The following is a 19,603-nucleotide window of genomic DNA, read 5'->3' on the forward strand; positions in this document are numbered from 1 at the left end:
AGGTGTCCCACCCCAGCCAGAGGGACATGGCAGGGCACACAGGGCACTGTGTGTGGCCAAGGGCTTGCCAACAGCTCCTCCAGACCTCTCCAGACATCTCCTCCGTGCCAAGACTCTGGTCCTGGTGGCACGTGGGGGACACTTGGCACAGGAGAGCTGTGCCAGGCTGTGTGCTGCCAATAAAAGCTTTTCTCAGTGGGTCACCGTGTCCCTTGGCCACAGAGGTGGCAGCTCACCATGTCCTTCAGCCAGAAAAGTGGCTGCTCACCATATCCCAGGGCCACAGAGGTGGCAGGTGCCCATGTCCCTCAGTCAGAAGGGTGACAGGTCACTGTGCCCCTTGGCCACAGAGCTGGCAGGTCACCGTGTCCCTCAGCCATAGGGGTGGCTGCTTACCAGCCCCACAGTCAGGCTGGGCCACCAACCACTCCCAAACAGTTGCCCAGGAGGCAGCAAGGACTGAGTGACACAAAGATGTCCCCTCCTGGAGTCACAGGGTCACAGAACTGTCAGGGTTGGGAGGGACCTCAGGGCTCAGCCAGTCCCAAGCCCCTGCCATGGGCAGGGACACCTCCCACCGGAGCAGGTTGCTCAGAGCCACCTCCAGCCTGGCCTTCAAAACCTTCCACCCCCTCCCTGGGCAACCTGTGCCAGCGTCTCACCACCCTCAGGGGGAAGAGTTTCTCCCTGACATCCAATCTGCATCTCCCCACTTCTAGTTTTGCTCCATCCATCCCCTCCCAGTCCTATCACTCCCTGACATCCTGTCAGCAAGAAAGGACTGATCCAGCCCCAGGGGGGTGACAATGAGGCCCCAGGGACTGCTGCTGGGGACATGGGGTGGTAGTGTCTCACAGTTGTCCCCAGCACTCTGTGGCAGCACAGTGATGGATCTGGAGCCCCCCCCAAGAGCTTCCCTGTACCCCCCTGGCCATGGTCCTCCCCACCCTGGAGCCACCAGGGGTTCAGATCTGCCCCAAGGGACCATCATCAGCTTGTGCCAGCACAGCCTGGGAACAGGGACACTGCTGGGCACCCACCCAGTGGGCACTGGCAGGGCCTTCCATGACCCCACCTTGGGATGGGTCTTCCCAACACAGCTCTCCCTGCTGGGAGCTCAAACCCCGTGGTACCCACCCTCGGGTACCCATCTCGGCTGGCACAACGAGGTGGAAGCTTGGTGGAGGTTGGGGTTCAGACCCACCCCCGTGGAAAATTTGTGCTCTCCCCTCTCCCCCCCCCCCCGTCTCAGCCACATCCCTTCAGCTGTTTACAGAGCAGAGAAGCTCCGGAGAACAAAGAGGCTGAGCCGCAACAAGGGAGGAAGCACCCAAAATAGCACCCAGGCCCCACAGACAAAGGGCAGGGGGGGCTGCTGCCAGCACAGAGGGCACGCCAGTGGGCACCTGGGGGGGAGGGAACAGGGCTAGCCCCACTCCTCTGTGTCAGGGTGGGGAGGGTGTGGAGGAGATGGTGGCAGCTGCCTAAAGGTGGTGGCTTGGAGCGTGGTGCGGGGGGAAAGCGGGCTGGGGGCTGGGGGTGGCATGGGGGGTGGGGATGGCATGGAGATGCTGATGGCATGGGGATATTGCTGGCCAGGGCATGGAGATGCTCAGAGGGTACCAATGCCCCAGGGGTACTGGTGCCAGAGGGTTACTGATGTCAGAAGGGTACCAATGCCCAGAGGGTACCAATGCCCCAGGGGTACTGATGCCAAAGGGTTTCTAATGTCAGAGGGGTACCAATGCCCCAGGGGTACTGATGCCAGAGGGTTACTGATGTCAGAAGGGTACCAATGCCCAGAGGGTACCAATGCCCAGAGGGTACCAATGCCCCAGGGGTACTGGTGCCAGAGGGTTACTGATGTCAGAAGGGTACCAATGCCCAGAGGGTACCAATGTCCAGAGGGTACCAATGCCCCAGGGGTACTGATGCCAGAGGGTTACTGATGTCAGAAGGGTACCAATGCCCAGAGGGTACCAATGCCCCAGGGGTACTGATGCCAAAGGGTTTCTAATGTCAGAGGGGTAGCAATGCCCAGAAGGTATCTGTGCTCAGGGGGCACTGATGTCACTGGGGTAGTGATGTGCAGGGGGTAGTGATGCCATGAGAGTACCAATGCCCAGGGGCTATAGATGCCACAGGGGTACCTATTGACCAGGGAGTACCACTGCCACAAGGGTACTGCTGCCCAGGGGGTACCCATGCCATGGGAATAGTGATGCCCACTGGGGTATTTATGCCCAGGGGGCTACTAATCCCCAGCAGGTACCAGTGCCTTGGAGGTATCAACACCCAGACAGTACCAGCTCCCTGAAGGGCACCAATGTCCTGAAGATACTGATGCCCAGGGGTGATGATGCCCTGGCAGTACCAATACCCTGGGGGTAGCGATGCCAAGGGGGTAGCAATGTCATGGGGGTGCTGATGCCATGGGTGCATTGATGGTCTGGGCACAGAGATGCTCAGAGGGTGCCAAGACCCAGAAGGCACCAATGCCTGAGGGGTGTCAATGCCACAGGGATACTGATGCCAAAGGGATACTGATGCCAAAGGGGTAGCAATGCCCAGAGGGCACCAATACCAGGAGGTACCAATGCCCTGTGGGTACTGATGCCCTGGGGAAGGAGGAGGTAGCAATGCTCCAGAAGGATGTAACCCAATTCCTATTGGGCCATGGGGCAAAAGCTCCATGTGCCCCCCTGCAGCCCCCCTGCAGCCCCCAGCCAGGTACCCCAGTGCCACCCATTCCTTCCTGCTGCTCCCACCAGCAGGGCCTCTGAGGACACCAGTGGGGCCCCCTGCTCCCACCCACGGCAGCTCCTGGCTTCTTCAGAGGCTCCTCAGGGGCATGGGAGGTGTCAGATCATCTCAGGGCTTCACCCCCACCCCCAACCCCTCCAGAAAGATCTCTCAATCAGCTTGATCTGTGCCAGCCTGCAGAAGGTGCTGAGCTGGCTTGCGAGCACCAGCAGCCAGCAGAGATGCTCCAACCACGGTGGAAAGCTTTGTCTGCAGCAGCTTTAGAGCCTCCAGAACCAGCTGCAGCTTGGAGGGTGGGGTCCAGCCCCTCCCCTCCCCCCACCATGAACCCCACATCCATGGGGTTCAGGACTCAGACACCCTTGGATGCCAGGGCTGGAGCTTTCCTGAAGGTTCCAGCACCATGGGGTGAATCAAGGCCCTCAGGCTGGGCTGGGGTGAGAGGGGTTCCCCTCCCACCTCCTCAGCACAGCCCCACGGGAAGGGCTGGCCCAGGAGCAGGTCTGGGTCCTCTTGCACCCATTTTCCAGGGCACTGCCAAGGCTGTGCCAGCCTGGTGGCTGCATGGAGGGAAGCAACAGGACCTCCAGTACCTCAGGGGACACCCCAGCAGAACCCCCACAGAAGGGGATGGGAGCAAGGTGGGGGTGCAGGAAGCAGCCCATAGCCCTGCAGTGGTGCAGGCAGGAGCAGGCAGCAGCCCCCCTCTGCCTGGCCAAGGAGAAGCAGAGGCTACAAGAAGCCACCAAGAGTGCATCACCTCCTGAGCTGGGAGGTCACCTAGCTGGGTCACCTCTCTGCCAGCCCTCCCTGAGCACCTCTGCCCAAGCCTGGCAGCCACTTGCCACCCACTGCACCCCAAACAGCTTCCTCTTGGGTCATGGAAAAACCTTCACCCCAGAGAGAGATCTGGGGCAGGAAACACCCAGGGGAGTCAAACCCCTGCTGCAGGGCTGGGGAGTGGAGCATCCCCTGGCTCTGGGGAGCAGCCCAGGGTGGTGGCAGCAGGGCCAGGAGCTGCCTCAGGCTCAGCAAGCTGCCCAGGGTGCCCAGGAGCTGTCCCCAGGCACCAACCCAACGTTCTCCTCTCAGCAGAGGTGGCAGCAGGTCACTGGCAATCAGCTGCCTTCGTTAGCATGCCTGACCTGGATTTGGAGGCATTAATTAGGGCACAATCAATCAATTCCTCTCCCTTCCCCTGCTCCATCACCACCAGTGCCCCACGTGCCCTTGCAGAGATCTCCAGGGTGCCAGCCCCTGGGAGAAGCAGGGATAGACTGGGATGAAACCTCAGTCACCACCCTGTGGTGTTGCTGTGGCTTGTGGGGCATGGGGTGGCACAGCATGGGAGGGCATGGCCATGGGGTTGGGCAGCAGAGGCTGGAGAGGAGCCAGGGGGTGAGCAAGAGTGTGGCCAGCAGGAGCAGGGCAGGGATTGTCCCCCTGGAACGGGCACTGCTGAGGCCTTGAATCCTGGGCTCAGTTCTGGGCTCCTCACTCCCAGAAGGACATTGAGGAGCTGGAGCAGGTCCAGAGCAGGGCAACAAAGGTGAGGAAGGGTCTGGAGAACAGGAATGGGGAGGAGCAGCTGAGGGAGCTGGGGGTGTGGAGCCTGGAGAGCAGAAGGCTGAGGGGAGACCTTCTGGCTCTCTGCAGCTCCCTGCAAGGAGGCTGGAGCCAGGTGGGGGTTGGGCTCTTCTGCCAAGGAACAAGTGACAGGACAAGAGGGAATGGCCTCAAGGTGCCCCAGGGGAGGTTTAGGTTGGACACGAGGAACAATTTGTTGCCCTGGAGGGCTGTCAAGGCCTGTCCCAGGCTGCCCAGGGCAGTGGTGCAGTCCCCATCCCTGGAGGGGTTCCCAAGCCCTGGAGCTGTGGTGCTGAGGGCCATGGGTTGGTGGTGCCCTGGCAGTGCTGGGGGAAGGGTTGGACTCTTGAAGGTCTTCTCCAACCCAAACCATTCTTTGGTTCTCTGATTCCATGGCATTGGTACCACCTCCTCTGCAGGAGCTGGTGTGGCACGGGCACATTCCCTGCCTTGGCACTGGTGCCCACAGGGGTGATGACAGCGATGGCGCAGCTGGCACCAAGCCAAAGCAGGTTGGTGAGGGGGCAGAGGGGAGCAGCCACCCCCAGCAGCACAGGGAGGGTGTTTCTGGCAGGGGGTGGTAACTCCTGGTGCCATCTGGCAGTCCTGGGGGGCTGAGCTGGCTGGGTTTGGTGCTCCCTTGCTGCAGCCCAGTCTGTTGGCTCCCAGAGCAGCTCAGACTGGGGCTGGGCTTTGCCCTGCTGAACGTCCCCAGCTGCCCCCCACCACCCCAAACCCTCCCCCCTGAGCCCCCCAGCTCCTGCCCCTCAGCTCTCCTCCAGCTTTCACTTCTTGGAGACCCCAAGGGAGAGCTGAGCCCCTCCCAGAACCGGGCTGAGGACCTCTGCAGAGAGAAAGGCAGGCAGGGAGGGGAGGAGGGAGGTGCTGATGGGAAGACCTCAAGGTGGGGGTGAGGACCAAATCCTCCCTCCCTCCCTCCCCCCAGGTTCCTCTCCCCTTTGCTCTTGCTCTGCTGCTCAGCAGGAGCTGGGCAGGCAGAGGGAGGCCTCAAAGGAGCAGAGATGTGACGCAGAAAACCACAGAGGGAGGGAAACCAGCCTGGCCCTCCCCCCTCCCCCTCCTCCTGCCTTCCTGGGCTGGGGAGCAGAGCTGCTGGTGCCCCCCCTGCCTCCCCCCCGACCCCAGGTGGCCTCCAGCTCAGCCCCCAGCGCTGGCTGGCTGCTGCCCATGCCCATGGCAGCCCAGTTGCCCACTCTGCCCCTGCTGCTCCTCTTACTGGGGATGCCAGGTGAGGAGGGGGAGGTTAGGGAGGGGAGGGGGCTTGGAATGGTGGAGGAGTGGGGGAAGGGGGTGGAGGTCATGGCTGCTTTAACCAACTGCCAGCAGCAATGGTGCCAGGGGTGCCCACGGGGTGTCCAATGGGTGCCTGGGGGATGTGGAAGGGGTGGCTAAGGGGTGCCCATAAAGCGTGTAAGGGAATGTCTGGTGCCCAAGGGATGTCCAGAGAGTGTGCAAGGGGTGCCCAAGGGGTGCCCATAAAGTGTGTAAGGGATGTCTGGTGCCCAAGGGGTGCCCATAGAGTGTGTAAGGGGTGTCCAGTGTCCAATGGGTGCCCAAGGGGTGCCCATGGGATGTGCAAGGGTGCCCAAGGGGTGTCCAAGGGGTGCCCATAGAGTGTGTAAGGGGTGTCCAGTGTCCAAGGGATGCCCACAGAGTGTCTAAGGGGTGCCCAAGGGGTGTCCAGGGAGTGCCCAAAGGGGTGCCCAAGGGGTGTCCAAGGGATGTCCATGGAGTGCCCAACGGGTGCCCACATGGTGTGCAAGAGGTGCCCATGGGATGCCTAAGGGGTGCCCACGGGGTGTCCAAGGGTTCCCAGTCTGCCCTTCCTGCTGCTGGGCAGGTTTTGGGGTGCTCAGCCCTTGGCCATTGGTGCTCCTGCCTTGGTTCACTCCTGGCATGGTGACAGGGGTGCCCCCCAGGCAAGCACTGGGGCTCAGGCCAGGGGCTGGTGAGCAGGAGTGGGGGAGTCTGAGTCCAGCCCTCCAGTGGGACCACCCCCTGACCCTGGGGGACCCCAAGATGCTGCTCAGTGAGGATAGGGGTGCTGGAGGGCAAGCTGGGATCTCCCCAGACTCAGTCCCTGCCAGGCCCTGCCAGTCCCTGCCAGTTCCTGCCATCCTTGGCTGAGCCACATGGCACTGTGCTGCTCCAGGAGATGGTGATGGTGATGGTGATGAAGGTGATGATGATGGTGATGGTAATGATGATGAAGATGGTAATGATGATGGTGATGATGATGGTGATGATGATGATGGTGATGGTGATGAAGATGATGGTGATGATGATGATGGTGATGATGATGAAGATGGTGATGATGATGATGGTGATGATGATGATGATGGTGATAATGATGGTGATGATGGTGATGATGATGAAGATGGTGATGATGATGGTGATGATGGTGGCAGCATCCATTCCTTCTTGGCCATCCCTTCCTCCCAGCAATGATGTTAGCTAATTAGTGGTAATTAGCAACTGCTTTGTTTGTCTCTTTTTTTCCTGGGTGAGGAGGAGGAGGAGGGAGAGCAAATCCCCTGAGAAAGACAGAAAAAGGTCTTCTGCTGGCAAGGAAAAAAAAAAAACCCAAAACAACCCAGCAGGACCCAACCTTCTCCTTCAGCCCCCAGTGCTGGGGGGAAGTGAGGCCAGCACAGGGCTTCAGGGACAAGAGTGTCCTCCCCTCAAGCACTAGGGCAGGGATTGTCCCCCCGGACTGGGCACTGCTGAGGCCACTCCTGGCATCCTGGGGTCAGTTCTGGGCTCCTCACTCCAAGAAGGACATTGAGGAGATGGAGAAGGTCCAAAGAAGGGCAACAGTGCTGGGGAACAGGAATGGTGAGGAGCAGCTGAGGGAGCTGGGGGTGTGGAGCCTGGAGAGAAGGAGGCTGAGGGGAGACCTTCTGGCTCTCTGCAGCTCCCTGCAAGGAGGCTGGAGCCAGGTGGGGGTTGGACTCTTCTGCCAAGGAACAAGTGACAGGACAAGAGGGAATGGCCTCAGGTTGCCCCAGGGGAGGTTTAGGTTGGACATGAGGAACAATTTGTTGCCCTTGAGCCTTGTCAATGCCTGTCCCAGGCTGCCCAGGGCAGTGGTGGAGTCCCCATCCCTGGAGGGGTTTCCAAGCCCTGGAGCTGTGGTGCTGAGGGCCATGGGTTGGTGGTGCCCTGGCAGTGCTGGGGGAAGGGTTGGGCTCCATGACCTCAGAGTTCTCTTCCAACCCAACCCACTCCATGATTCCATGACTCTACAGGCAGGTCTGGCACAGAGCACAGCATGGCCAGGGAGCTCCTGGCTACCATCACTGGTTCCCTTCCACCACCTGACCCAAGCCCCCAGAATCTCCTTTCCCCCCAGAACAGCCACTGAGCCCTGGGGACTCCTCCCTCCCCCAGGGGCAGGACTGATCTCCTGTGTCCCTTTTCCTTGCAGTTGTCCCCAGCCATGGGAGAGCCACCTGGAGCCCTGGAGGTGAGTGGGGACAACACTTTGGGGACCAGCTCATGGCTTCATTAGCAGCTCCTTGGCTTTGTAGGTAGCTCCTGGGTCAGGTCTTCACTGACAGTTGCTTGGTGGTGGCTTCATTATTAACTCCTTGGCCACAGCTTCCTTAGAAGCTCTTTGGCCATAGCTTTGTTAGAAGCTCCTGGGCCTGGGCTTTGTTAGGAGCTCCTCAGCCATGGCTCCTCTGGCAGCTCCTTGCTGGTGGCTTCACTGGCAGCTCCTTGCTGGTGGCTTCATTGGCAGCTCCTTGCTGGTGGCTTCATTGGCAGCTCCTTGCTGGTGGCTTCACTGGCAGCTCCTTGCTGGTGGCTTCATTGGCAGCTCCTTGCTGGTGGCTTCATTGGCAGCCTCTTGCTGGTGGCTTCACTGGCAGCTCCTTGCTGGTGGCTTCATTGGCAGCCTCTTGCTGGTGGCTTCATTATCAGCTCCTCAGCCCCAGCTTTATGACTGTAGCCAAGAGACCAACTCCACTGCATCACGGGCTCCATGCAGACAGGTGTCCCAGCTCAGCTTCACGGTGCTTGCATCCCCAAGCCCCCCTCACCTGCCCATGAACCCCTCACCACTCCATTTCACTCCCTGCCTCCCTTTGCCACAAGCCCCAGCTGCCACCACAGGCCACCAGCTGCAGCGACAAGCTGGCCAAGAGCTTTTGCAGCCCCGGGTGGAGCAGGAGGTGAGGAGGAAAGCCTCTAACTGCTGTGCTTTCCCAGCAACGCCCAGGCTGCAGCTCTCTGGCGGGGGCTGCCGCTGCAGCGGGCTGCTGGAGGTGCAGCAGGAGGCCGCCTGGGGCCGCCTGTGCTGGGACAGCTTCGTCGCAGCCAGACTGGCCGGCGCCTGCCAGCAGCTGGGCTGTGGCCCCTCCATCTCCAAGCCCCTCCAGACCATCGTCACCGGTGGGAAGGAGCCACAGATGAGGCTAGAGAGGTGTCGGGGGCGAGTGACAGACCTGGCAGGCTGCTCCTTGGTGCCAGCAAATTGCACCCAGCACATTTTCCTCAGCTGCAGGGGTGAGTCTGGATCCCCCCTCCCCCCCTTCATCCCCATCCCTGGAGACCCCCCACGTGTCCCAACCTGCTCCTTCTCATTTCAGAGCCAGTGAAAACCACCCCTGAACCCACATCAGTGCCACCAACCACCACGCTGGAACCCACTGGTAAGAGCCTCCTCCCTGCCTGGGGGGCACTGGCCAAACTGGGAGGCAGGGACAAGCCTCACAAGGCTTGGAAGGTCAACTGCTCTCGTTCTGCTGGACAGCTAAGCTTCAGGCAGGGTGGGCTGCGGGACTTCCTGCTCAGTCATGAGAAGGAAAGGTGGCCCTGGCCTGCAAGGAGATCTTCTTCCCTTTCTTCTCCCCCAGGATCTCCCAGGCTGCGGCTAGTGGACGGAGGTCTTCAATGCTCAGGCTTTGTGGAGCTGCACAAAGAAGGGCTGTGGGGAGCTGTGGCCAGCAGCCCAGGCCTGTGGCCACGAATGGCCACCCACATCTGCCAGCAGCTGGGCTGTGGCACGGCTGTCAGCACGGCTGCTCAGCCCCAGCCGGAGCAGGGAAGCCACTTGCCGGTGAGGTGGGAGGTGCTGGAGCCCTGCAGCAACCACTCAGCTCTCCACTGCTTCAACAGGACCAGGGGGCAGCGAGGGCACCCTCCTGCCTTCCTCACCTGTGAAGGTCAGACCTCATCCTGCCATGCTCCCTGCTGCTTCCCCAGAGCCCTTCGCTGGCCCCGGGGCTGCTTTTGCCCCTGCAGAGCTGGGGGAACCCTTGAGGGGGGGATCAGTGGGCTGGATGCTGGACATCTGGAGCCCTCAGCAGAGGAACAGCCCCACCTCCATCTGCCCCATGCACCCCACTACCTGCCCCATGCACCCCACCTGCCCCATGCACCCCATCACCTGCCCCATTCACCCCACCACCTGCCCCATGCACCCCACCACCTGCCCCATGCACCCCATCACCTGTCCCATGCAGCCCATCACCTGCCCCATTCACCCCACCACCTGCCCCATGCACCCCACTACCTGCCCCATGTACCCTATCACTTGTCCCATGCACCCCACCACCTGCCCCATGCACCCCACTACCTGCCCCATGTACCCCACCACCTGCCCCATGCACCCCACCACCTGCTCCATGTACCCCATCACCTGCCCCATGCACCCCATCACCTGTCCCATGCACCCCACCTGCCCCATGCACCCCACCACCTGTCCCATGCACCCCACTACCTGCCCCATGCACCCCATCACCTGCCCCATGCACCCCACCACCTGCCCCATGCACCCCACTACCTGCCCCATGTACCCTATCACTTGTCCCATGCACCCCACCACCTGCCCCATGCACCCCACTACCTGCCCCATGCACCCCACCACCTGTCCCATGCACCCCACTACCTGCCCCATGCACCCCATCACCTGCCCCATGCACCCCACCACCTGTCCCATGCACCCCACTACCTGTCCTATGTACCCCATCACCTGCCCCATGCACCCCACCACCTGCCCCATGCACCCCACCACCTGCTCCATGTACCCCATCACCTGCCCCATGTACCCCATCACCTGTCCCATGCACCCCACTACCTGCCCCATGCACCCCACCACCTGCCCCATGCACCTCAGTACCTGCCCCATGCACCCCATCACCTGCCCCATGTACCCCACTACCTGCCCCATGCACCCCACTACCTGCCCCATGTACCCCATCACCTGCCCCATGTACCCCACTACCTGCCCCATGTACCCCACTACCTGCCCCATGCACCCCATCACCTGCCCCATTCACCCCACCACCTGCCCCATGCACCCCACTACCTGCCCCATGCACCCCACCACCTGTCCCATGTACCCCACCACCTGCCCCATGCACCCCACCACCTGTCCCATGCACCCCATCACCTGCCCCAGGCACCCCATCACCTGCCCCAGGCACCCCACCACCTGCCCCATGCACCCCACCACCTGCTCCATGTACCCCATCACCTGCCCCATGCACCCCACCACCTGTCCCATGCACCCCATCACCTGTCCCATGCACCTCACTACCTGCCCATGCACCCCATCACCAGCCCCATGCACCCCACCACCTGCCCCATGCACCCCATCACCTGCCCCAGGCACCCCATCACCTGCCCCATGTACCCCACCACCTGTCCCATGTACCCATCACCTGCCCCATTCACCCACCACCTGCCCCATGCACCCACCACCTGCCCCATGCACCCCATCACCTGTCCCATGCAGCCCATCACCTGCCCCATGCACCCCACTACCTGCCCCATGCACCCTATCACTTGTCCCATGCACCCCACTACCTGCCCCATGTACCCCACCACCTGCCCCATGCACCCCACCACCTGCTCCATGTACCCCATCACCTGCCCCATGCACCCCATCACCTGTCCCATGCACCCCACCACCTGTCCCATGCACCCCACCACTTGTCCCATGCACCCCATCACCTGCCCCATGTACCCCACCACCTGCCCCATGCACCCCACTACCTGCCCCATGCACCCCACCACCTGCTCCATGTACCCCATCACCTGCCCCATGTACCCCACTACCTGCCCCATGCACCCCATCACCTGTCCCATGTACCCCACCACCTGCCCCATGCACCCCACCACCTGCCCCATGCACCCCATCACCTGTCCCATGCACCCCACCACCTGCTCCATGTACCCCATCACCTGCCCCATGTACCCCACTACCTGCCCCATGTACCCCACTACCTGCCCCATGCACCCCATCACCTGCCCCATGCACCCCATCACCTGTCCCATGTACCCCACCACCTGCCCCATGCACCCCATCACCTGTCCCATGCACTCCATCACCAGCCCCATGCACCCCACCACCTGCCCCATGCACCCCATCACCTGCCCCAGGCACCCCATCACCTGCCCCATGTACCCCACCACCTGTCCCATGTACCCCATCACCTGCCCCATTCACCCCACCACCTGCCCCATGCACCCCACCACCTGCCCCATGCACCCCATCACCTGTCCCATGCAGCCCATCACCTGCCCCATGCACCCCACTACCTGCCCCATGCACCCTATCACTTGTCCCATGCACCCCACTACCTGCCCCATGTACCCCACTACCTGCCCCATGCACCCCACCACCTGCTCCATGTACCCCATCACCTGCCCCATGCACCCCACTACCTGCCCCATGCACCCTATCACTTGTCCCATGCACCCCACTACCTGCCCCATGTACCCCACCACCTGCCCCATGCACCCCACTACCTGCCCCATGCACCCCACCACCTGCTCCATGTACCCCATCACCTGCCCCATGTACCCCACTACCTGCCCCATGCACCCCATCACCTGCCCCATGCACCCCATCACCTGTCCCATGTACCCCACCACCTGCCCCATGCACCCCACCACCTGCCCCATGCACCCCATCACCTGCCCCATGCACCCCACCACCTGCTCCATGTACCCCATCACCTGCCCCATGTACCCCACTACCTGCCCCATGTACCCCACTACCTGCCCCATGCACCCCATCACCTGCCCCATGCACCCCATCACCTGTCCCATGTACCCCCACCTGCCCATGCACCCCATCACCTGCCCCATGCACCCCATCACCTGTCCCATGCACTCCATCACCTGCCCCATGCACCCCATCACCTGTCCCATGTACCCCACCACCTGCCCCATGCACCCCATCACCTGCCCCATGCACCCCACCACCTGCCCCATGCACCCCACCACCTGCCCCATGCACCCCACCACTCACTGCTGCCCTCCTTCTCCTGCCTGTCAAGCCAAGCCAGGAAATCTCCCCAGCATGCAGGTCCCTGGCAGTGACCCCTCCAAGCTCTGAGCTTCCAACCCAGCAGCTGCTGCATGCAGGCAAAGCTGGGGAGCAAGAGCAGCCTGCAGCAAGCAGCGTGGCAGCACCCAGAACCCTGCAGGGGGGTGGGGGTGGAGGGTCCCAGCAGAGCCTAGCACCCTGCTCTTCCACACCTCTTGGGTGCTTGGTGTGAGCAGCTCCCTGCCCCTAGCATCTCCCCAGCATGAGCATTCTACTACCATGAGCATCCTATTACCATGAGCATCAGCCCATGACAAGCTTCTTCCCACCAGGAGCTTCTCCCTATCACAAGCATCTCCCCACCATGACCTTCTCCCCATCACAACCATCTCCCCACCATGACCTTCTCCCCACCATGACCATCTCCCCACCAGGAGCTTCTCCCCACCACCACCATCTCCCCACCATGACCTTCTCCCCATCACAACCCTCTCCCCACAGTGAGCTCCTCCCTGTCACAAACATCTTCCCACCACAAACATCTCCCCACCATGAGCTTCTTGTCTCCACCACCACCATCTCCCCACCTTGATTTTCTCCCCCATCTCTCCACCATGATTTTCTACCCCCCACCACCATCTCCCCACCATGATTTTCTCCCCACCACGGACACCTCCCCACCAGCAGCTTGCTGCAGCAGGGAGGCCCCAGCTGCAGGGTGAGGAAGAGGCTGCCCCCAGCCCCTGCCATCTGCCTGGGCTTTGGGGCTTTGCTGGGCAGCAGCTGCCAGAGCCTCTCCCCTGCTTCGTGTCCCCCCACAGGGGACAGCTCAAAGCTCCTCCACGTCCAGCTTGGGGGCAGCTCAGAGAAGCCAAGACCCTGGGAGCTGCTTCCAGCGGATGGAGGTCCCAAGTGGGGACCCCAGCAGGCAGCTGTGGTGTCTCCCCATGGCTCTGAGCCCTCTTTAACCCCTTTCCAGGCTCCCAGCCCCGGGTCCTGAGGAGGTTGGTGGCCGGCGCCACGCCGTGCGAGGGGGACCTGGAGGTGTTTCACCAGGGCAGGTGGCAGGGGCTGTGTGACAGCAGGGAGCAGCGAGCCCAGTGGGGCCAGCAGCTCTGCCAGGAGCTGCAGTGTGGCAACCTCTCCTCCAGCACCAAGAGCCAGGCCCCACCTGCCATGGGTGTCACCTGCAAGGCCTCCACCCTGCACCTCTGCTCCGGCAAGCTCGGGTCGTCGGAGATGTGCTCCCGGACCAGAGTTGTGTGTGAGGCACCGTGGGCAGGCTGGGGCCTTGGGGAAGGGGGGTAGGGGCAGTGCCACCTGCAGCACCTGCTGCTGGGGTGGTGCTGGGATGGAGCTGGGATAGAGCTGAGACGGTGCTGGGATGGTGCTGGGATGGAGCTGAGACGGTGCTGGGACGGAGCTGAGATGGCACTGGGATGGAGCTGGGACAAAGCTGGGATGGTGCTGGAACAGAGCTGGGATGGAGCTGGGAGGGTGCTGGGATAGAGCTGAGATGGAATGGAGCTGGGATGGTGCTGACACAGTGCGGGGATGGTGTTAGGATGGAGTTGGGATGGAGCTGGGATGGAGCTGAGATTTCCACACCTGGAGACTGGGCAGAGGGTGTAAACTCAAGGCAGGGCATAGGGAAACCCTTTCCCAGACTCCTTGCAGCCCTCCCAGTAGGGTGGTAGGAGCCCAAACTGTCTTTGCCCGGGCAGAAGGGGCTTGTCTGGTGCCATCTGTCCTCTTCCCCAGGTCAGGACTCCAAGCCACCTCCTGTTGGCACATCTGCAGGCACCATCGTGAGCATCTGCCTGGCCCTGCTTCTCCTGGGCATCCTCCTGCTCCTCTGTGGTCCTCCAGCATACAGGAGGCTGATGAAGAGAAGTAGGTGGAAGGAGAAGTAGATGGATGGGGAAGTAGGTGGAAGGAGAAAAGTAGGTGGAAGGAGAAGAAGGTGGAAGGGGAAGTAGGTGGAAGGGGAAGTAGGTGGAAGGGGAAGTAGGTGGAAGGGGAAGTAGGTGGAAGGAGAAGAAGGTGAAAGGAGAAGAAGGTGAAAGGAGAAGAAGGTGAAAGGAGAAGAAGGTGGAAGGGGAAGAAGGTGGAAGGGGAAGAAGGTGGAAGGGGAAGAAGGTGGAAGGGGAAGTAGGTGGAAGGAGAAGAAGGTGAAATGAGAAGAAGGTGAAAGGAGAAGAAGGTGAAAGGAGAAGAAGGTGGAAGGAGAAAGAAAGTGAAAGGAGAAAGAAGGTGGAAGAAGGAGCTTCTTCTCCTCCTCTTCCTCCTCCTGCTCCCCCCATCAGCATGGGGCAGCTCAGGCTTAGCAGCTCCATGCATCCATTCCTCTTCCCTCCATCTCCTTGAGGGGAGGAAGGAGATGCACGTGGGGCTCAAGCTGACAGATCCCCCCCTACCCCATCGTCCCTCAGCAGGTCTCTTTGTCCCCAAGCCTGCCTCTTTGTCCCCAGGCCTGCCCCACATGCTGTGGGCACAAAGAGCAGGGCAGGGGGGCTGGGGGGGATTAGATGCTGAGTGGACACAATAGAGCAGGCAGAAGGTCTCATGGGGGGCGGGGGATTACTGGGCTGGGGAGATGATTTGGGGTGACAGATGGGGTCTGGGGGGTGGGGTGTGGAGGCAGCTGGAGGAAGCAAAGCTTGGGGCAGGAGCATGAGGTCCACACCCCCCACCCCCCGCAGCAGCCACCTCTGCCTTCCAGTGTCCCAAAAGAAGCAGCGGCAGTGGATCGGCCCCACAGGACTCAGCCAGACGGGTGAGGAGATGCCCTCCAGCCACCCAGACAGGCTTGGGAGTGGGGGGGGTGGGCTGCTTGATCTCGAACCTCCTTCACCCCCTCCCCCCAGCCCCCAAGAGCAGAGCAGAGCAGAGCAGAGCAGGCTGCAGCAGGTGGAGGCGTGAGCGGGGCTGGGGCTCGGCCCCGACTCTCGTTTCCTGCCTTGACTCAGCTGAGAACGCAGCCAAGCCCCAGGGAGGGCACAGGAGCAGCTCCTGCTTTGACTCAGCCCCACCTCGGGGCTTGGCCTTGGGGGGGTCACCTTGAACCTCCCTCCCCACCCCCCTCCCCCAAAGCCTGACTCCCAACATCTCTTCCAGCCTCCTTCCACCGCAACAGCACCGTCAGCGTGAGGCCACGAGCAGAGGGGCAGAGGGGGCAGGGGGACAATGACTATGCTCAGCCCCCCCAGAAGAGCCTCTCAGCTTACCCAGGTAAGAGCAGCAGAGCCTTGGGAATGGCTTCTCCAGGCTCCCTTCCCCCTTGTGTGTGTCCAGTGGGGACCAGGCACCTGGGCAAGAGCATCGTGGGGAGACTCCATCATGGGGAGGTGACTCCATCATGGGGAGGTGACTCCATCATGGGGAGGTGACTTCATCATGGGGAGGTGACTCCATCATGGGGAGATGACTCCATCATGGGGAGGTGACTCCATCATGGGGAGGTGATTCCATCATGGGGAGGTGACTGCATCATGGGGAGATGACTGCATCATGGGGAGGTGACTGCATCATGGGGAGATGACTCCATCATGGGGAGGTGACTCCATCATGGGGAGGTGACTCCATCATGGGGAGGTGATTTCATCATGGAGAGATGACTCCATCATGGGGAGATGAATCCATCATGGAGAGATGACTCCATCATGGGGAGGTGACTCCATCATGGGGAGATGACTCCATCATGGGGAGGTGACTCCATCATGGGGAGGTGACTGCATCATGGGGAGGTGACTCCATCATGGGGAGGTGACTCCATCATGGGGAGATGACTCCATCATGGGGAGGTGACTCCATCATGGGGAGATGACTCCATCATGGGGAGATGACTGCATCATGGGGTGATGACTCCATCATGGGGAGGTGACTTCATCATGGGGAGGTGATTTCATCATGGGGAGGTGACTGCATCATGGGGAGGTGACTGCATCATGGGGAGATGACTTCATCATAGGGAGGTGATTTCATCATGGGGAGGTGACTCCACCATGGAGAGACTTCACGGCTGAGGAGCTTCACCAGGGTTGGGAGTGAACCCTAGAACCTCCCTGGACACCATAACGAACTTCATCTCCCCCCTCACCCCCCAGCCCTGGAAGGTGCATGCAGAGCTTCCAACCCTCCAGACAACTCCTCTGACAGTGACTACGACCTGAGCTCTGCCCGCAGAGTGTGACCTTCACCTCCTCAGAACCTGCCTCCACGCTGCCTCCCAGCTCAGCCATCCCCACCCCACCCACCCACTGCTGTCCCAGGGCTGCCAGCCGAGCTCTGCAGCTGCTGGATGGGGCAGCTTTGCTGGTTTGGTGAGCAGCTTGGTCTCTGCCTCCATCAGCCACCTTCCTGCTCTGCAGGCAGAGGTGGGACACACCAGGAAAAAAAAAAAAAGGGAATTGGGAGCCACTTTGATCCAGCAGCAGACTTTCCTGCCCATGGCAGGGGGTTGAACAAGATGGAAGCAAAGAATCATGGAATCAGAGAATGGTTCAGGTTGGAAAAGAACCTTCAAGATGATGGAGTCCAGCCCTTCCCCCAGCACTGCCAGGGCACCACCAACCCATGGCCCTCAGCACCACAGCTCCAGGGCTTGGAAACCCCTCCAGGGATGGAGACTCCACCACTGCCCTGGGCAGCCTGGGACAGACCTTGACAAGCCTCAAGGGGAAGAAATTTTCTCTAATCATAGAATTTCAGACTCGTTTGGGTAGGAAGCGACCTTTGAAGGTCATCCAGTCCAACCCCCCTGCAGTCAGCAGGGACAGCCCCAGCCAGAGCAGGCTGCTCAGAGCCCCAAACCTGACCTGCAGTGGTGCCAGGGCTGGGGCAGCTCCCACCTCTCTGGGCACCCTGGGACAGGCTCTCACCACCCTCAGGGGCAAACATTTCTCCCTTCTCTCCAGTCTGAATCTCCCTCCTCTAGTTCCAAACCATCACCCCTTGTCCTGTCCCATCAGACTCTGCTCACAAGTCTGTCCCCAGCTTTCTTCTCAACCCCTTGAAGCACTGAAATGCCACCAGAAGGTCTCCCTGGAGCCTTCTCTTCCTTGTATCAGTCTAAATCCCCCCCAATACCCACCCTAAACCTCCCCTGGCACCACTGAAGGCCATTCCCTTCGGACCTCACAAAGTCCTTTGCAACCCAAACCCTTCTGTGACTCCACCCCAGGCTGACCTGGAGCAGTGACCAACTCCTGTGCTGCTCACCTCAGCAGAAGCCTGCCCAGATGCCCCCAGACGTGATGGGAGACCTCTGGGGCTGGACCCCCCCCAACTCCTGCCACACTGAGAGCCAAACCCACCCATGCTGTTCCCTACTGCTCACCCATGCCTCAGGCATGCTCAGCTTGGCTCCAACCCAGCCCAGTTCAGCTCCAACCCAGCCCAGCTGAACTTTAACCCATCCTAGCTCAGCTTCAACCCAGCCCAGCTCAGCTCCAATCCAGCCCAGCCCAACCCATCCCAGCCCGGCTCTAACCCAGCCCAGCTCCAATCCAGCCCAGCCCGGCTCTAACCCAGCCCAGCTCAGCTCCCACCCATCCCAGCTTCAACCCAGCCCAGCTTAGCTCCAATCCAGCCCAGCCCAGCTCTAACCCAGCCCAGCCCAGCTCCAACCCAGCCCAGCTGAACTTTAACCCATCCTAGCTCAGCTCCAACCCATCCCAGCTCAGCTCCAATCCATCCCAGCTCAGCTTTAACCCAGCCCAGCTTCAACCCATCCCAGCTGAACTTTAACCCATCCTAGCTCAGCTCCAACCCATCCCAGCTCAGCTCCAATCCATCCCAGCTCAGCTTTAACCCAGCCCAGCTTCAACCCATCCCAGCTCAGCTCCAACCCAGCCCAGCTGAACTTTAACCCATCCTAGCTCAGCTTCAACCCATCCTAGCTCAGCTCCAACCCATCCCAGCTCAGCTTTAACCCAGCCCAGCTTCAACCCAGCCCAGCTCAGCTCCAATCCATCCCAGCTCAGCTTTAACCCAGCTCAGCTTCAACCCATCCCAGCTCAGCTCCAATCCATCCCAGCTCAGCTTTAACCCAGCTCAGCTTCAACCCATCCCAGCTCAGCTCCAATCCATCCCAGCTCAGCTTTAACCCAGCTCAGCTTCAACCCATCCCAGCTCAGCTCCAATCCATCCCAGCTCAGCTTTAACCCAGCTCAGCTTACCCATCCAGCTCAGCTCCAATCCATCCCAGCTCAGCTTTAACCCAGCCCAGCTTCAACCCATCCCAGCTCAGCTCCAATCCATCCCAGCTCAGCTTTAACCCAGCTCAGCTTTAACCCAGCCCAGCTTCAACCCATCCCAGCTCAGCTCCAATCCAGCCCAGCCGGGCTCTAACCCATCCCCACTCAGCTCCAACCCATCCAAGCTCTGCTTCAACCCATCCCAGCTCAGCTTTGGCTTGCACCCCACTACCCCAGCACCTTTCTGAGGAGCTTCCTCTGGATTTGAGGCTCTCCCATGGGAGAGTGTGAGGCAGGGGGGAATTTTTTTTTAGCCATTTGTGGGAGTCTAAGCAGCAGCTGGGTCACAGCAAGGTTCAAACCTGTACTGAGAGCAGAACCACCAGGCTCAGGGTTGCTCAGAGAGGGTCTGCTGGCTTCTCTGGCTCTCAAAACTGAGATAACTACACACTCCTCCTCCTCTTCCTCCTCCCACCTGGGCTGGGCTGAAAGCAAAATCTTTCTCCTGAGCTTCAGGAGAAAGACTGAGATGCCATCAGCTGGGTCCTGAAGGAGCTGGAGCTCCAGAGACAAGTGCTTGGCTGTTTGTGTGGGACAGGAGGATTTGGGAAGCTCAAAGGGTGGCTGTGAGGAAGGTAGAAGTGGTGAGAAGAAGTCAGAGATATTTAATAAGCAATAATTGTTGTCATTAAATTGGTCTTTGGTTTTTTTTTTTCCTAGTAATTATGGCTTGCTCTCTTCTGTCCCACACTAC

At 60.7% G+C, this 19,603-nt stretch overlaps 1 protein-coding gene across 1 annotated transcript; it reads left to right on the forward strand.

Annotated features, from left to right (window-relative positions):
- The first annotated feature begins 4,833 nt into the window (after positions 1 to 4,833).
- Positions 4,834 to 16,844, forward strand: CD5 (CD5 molecule). Its single transcript, XM_054390800.1, has 9 exons — positions 4,834 to 4,862; positions 8,594 to 8,880; positions 8,964 to 9,026; positions 9,231 to 9,539; positions 13,632 to 13,916; positions 14,414 to 14,545; positions 15,375 to 15,428; positions 15,770 to 15,883; positions 16,759 to 16,844. The coding sequence occupies exons 1-9, from the start codon at positions 4,834 to 4,836 to the stop codon at positions 16,842 to 16,844; spliced, it is 1,359 nt and encodes a 452-aa protein (XP_054246775.1).
- The last annotated feature ends 2,759 nt before the right edge of the window (positions 16,845 to 19,603 follow it).

Source organism: Indicator indicator, chromosome 21 (genome assembly GCF_027791375.1).
Source record: "Indicator indicator isolate 239-I01 chromosome 21, UM_Iind_1.1, whole genome shotgun sequence".
NCBI classification, from domain to species: domain Eukaryota; kingdom Metazoa; phylum Chordata; class Aves; order Piciformes; family Indicatoridae; genus Indicator; species Indicator indicator.

Bases quoted from the DNA above. Each gene is read 5' to 3' on its own strand.
- CD5 (XM_054390800.1), top strand. From the start codon at position 4,834: ATGGCGCAGCTGGCACCAAGCCAAAGCAG. The intron at 8,881-8,963 runs GTGAGTCTGGAT...TTCTCATTTCAG, and splicing joins CATTTTCCTCAGCTGCAGGG to AGCCAGTGAAAACCACCCCT. The intron at 9,027-9,230 runs GTAAGAGCCTCC...CTTCTCCCCCAG, and splicing joins CACCACGCTGGAACCCACTG to GATCTCCCAGGCTGCGGCTA.